The sequence below is a fragment of the Psammomys obesus genome, unplaced genomic scaffold (genome assembly GCF_907164565.1).
Source record: "Psammomys obesus unplaced genomic scaffold, mPsaObe1.curated_primary_1811, whole genome shotgun sequence".
Lineage (NCBI taxonomy): Eukaryota > Metazoa > Chordata > Mammalia > Rodentia > Muridae > Psammomys > Psammomys obesus.
The window spans coordinates 38,155,558-38,157,998 of record NW_026596040.1 but is presented as its reverse complement, the minus strand read 5'-3'; the positions used below and the strand labels follow the sequence as shown (position 1 = coordinate 38,157,998).

General features: G+C 37.6%; 1 protein-coding gene across 1 annotated transcript in view; it reads right to left on the bottom strand.

The window, feature by feature from the left end:
• The window catches only part of Epg5 (ectopic P-granules 5 autophagy tethering factor), a 99,563-nt gene that overhangs the window by 61,827 nt on the left and 35,295 nt on the right, over positions 1-2,441 (bottom strand). The window contains exon 14 of the mRNA XM_055622529.1: positions 123-287. Within this exon, the coding sequence (XP_055478504.1) occupies positions 123-287 (165 nt within the window). The remainder of the gene's footprint in view (positions 1-122; positions 288-2,441) is intronic.

Here is a 2,441-nt window from a genome sequence, read left to right as displayed (position 1 = left end):
GAAAGAAAGAAAGAAAGAAAGAAAGAAAGAAAGAAAGAAAGAAAGAAAGAAAGAAAGAAAGAAAGAAAATGCTTTCCTAAAAACTGATACGTGCAAAAATCTGTTTCTCAGAAATGGCATACCTGTTCAGTAAATCCCCAATTCAGTCCTTCTAGGATCACACAGGCCAACTTGTTCTTCACTGCTGTCAGACTGTAATTCAATAGCCAATCCCGAATCACAGCTATCTCACAGGCAGAAGGTTGCCAAAGATACAATGGTAATTCTTTAAACAAATATAAAGAAACCTTTTTAAAAAGAAAACAATAATAATTAAATTTAAGACTCAGGAAAAATACTGCATTACAAAATACTTTAATAAACTGCTTGCAAATTTTTCTTGGAAAGAAAGCGGGGGTGAATATGATTTTGAGACAAGTAAAATTAAAATTATGGACAAATAAAATTAAATGCATTTTGAATTTATGATATACCTAAAACACAGGTAATCCTTTGCAAAGATCAAATTTTTTAGTGTGTAAATTGATATATTTCCATCCAGGTAAACTACCATACCAAAACACAAATTTTAAGTGATGATAAATCAGAGTAAGTGCCTGATTTTTTAAATATTTTTCTTCTATACAATGGAATGTGAATATGTTTCTATTAGCTGGAAAGCAATTTGTTGAGACAGTAAGAAGTCAATGTAATAACAGATGAAACAAGATCAAGAATTGCTAACTCCTGAAACTGGATGCTGGGTTCACTATGTAATCCTATTTATCATTATCATGGTATGTGTGTGAGAGTGTGTGTGTGTCTCCCAGTCCTACGTGTGGACAAGAACAGGTTAGGTTGAGTGTGGATGGGGAGCCTAGGACAAACTGTGGAGTTGGATCTCTTTTACCTTCATGTGGGTTCTAGGGATGACATGGGTCACCATGCTCGCACAGCAAGCACCCTGTATGCTAACCCACCTTGACAGCTCTCTACTTCATGTATATTTAAAAACTCTAGATTTAAAAAGGCTTTAAAACCTGTTTGCACAAAAAAAGTCTACAACACTACTTTGTAAATTACTTGTATGCACAAATTAAAATGTTCAATAATAAAATTTCCTTTAGGATAGTAATCAGAAGAATAACTAACTTTATAATGTCATTTTTGTTCTATGGGTTTTTGCACAAGGTCTTACTCAGTTGCCCAGGCTGGTCTGTAACAGTATGTAGCCTAGACTAGCATAGAACTTACTGTAATCCTCCTGTCTCAGCCTCCACAGTACTAAGAATCCAGGTAGGAATCACTGTGTTCACTTGACACCTTTTATTTTATAAACAGGGCTGTTCAATAAAAACTCAATGCAAGTAATATATGAAGCTTTTATTGGCATGATAGCTAATCTTTATTGTCAGTTTAATCTGAATCATTACCAATTACATCTGAATCAACTAAAACTGATGCAGCAGGGCACAACTGTGAGGGACTTTCTTGAAGGATCATTTGAGGTGGGAAGATTCACCCTACATTTGGGCCAAACCTTCTGCAGCAGCACAGTAAAAGGACATGGAAGAAGGAAGCTTCTGCCCACTTGCCTCCACTCTCACTGGCAAATTCACCTATCCTGCTGCTGAGGTACTCATTCATGGTATTAGAACCTACTTCTTTGGATCCAACAGCTCTCCATGAGTTCCCCCAGAACTCTGGCACCAGACATCCAGCCTCACAGACTGAACAACTACCAGATTCTTTCTGAGGGGAAACAGTCATTATTGGACCACCTAGACCACAGCTGGTAATCTACTCTAAAAAGTCCCTTTCTGTCTACATATAGTCAATCTATCAGTTCACTCCTTTAGAGACCCCGGCTAACATAATCTGTGTATTTGTTTGCGACAACTTAATACTACAAAGTTTAACAATGGCTTCCTATCTCAACAGCCATGTCCTGCACAGAACACCAGCGCTGTAAAACAGAAACTTTGAACACAGAAGAGTCCTACTGAAACCTCTAAGCGTCTGAGAGAAACCATAAACTAATGGTGCTAGGCAGCAGTGAACTTTTCTTTAACTTTTGAACAAATGTGTGCTCCCACTTGTACAGGTTGTACTTGTGAAGGTTCTGGACAATACCACAAAACAAGCAAAAGAACTGCAAGACATTAAGTACATGGGAAGAAGCAGTTAAGAATTCTAGTAAATAGAGCTGGCATGTAGCTAATACAGCAGTGCTGGAGCGCCTCCCAGAATGCGTTAAGCCTGAATTCAATACCCTGTACTACTGAATTACTCCTTTGGTGGGTATGGCAGCTAACGCCTGTAATCCCAGCACACAGGAGGCTGAGACAAGAGATCACTGTGAACCCTAAGGCCAGCTGGGGCTATCTGTCTCCAAAATAAATAAATAAATAAAAAAGAATAGAATAGAATAGAATAGAATAGAATAGAATAGAATAGAATAG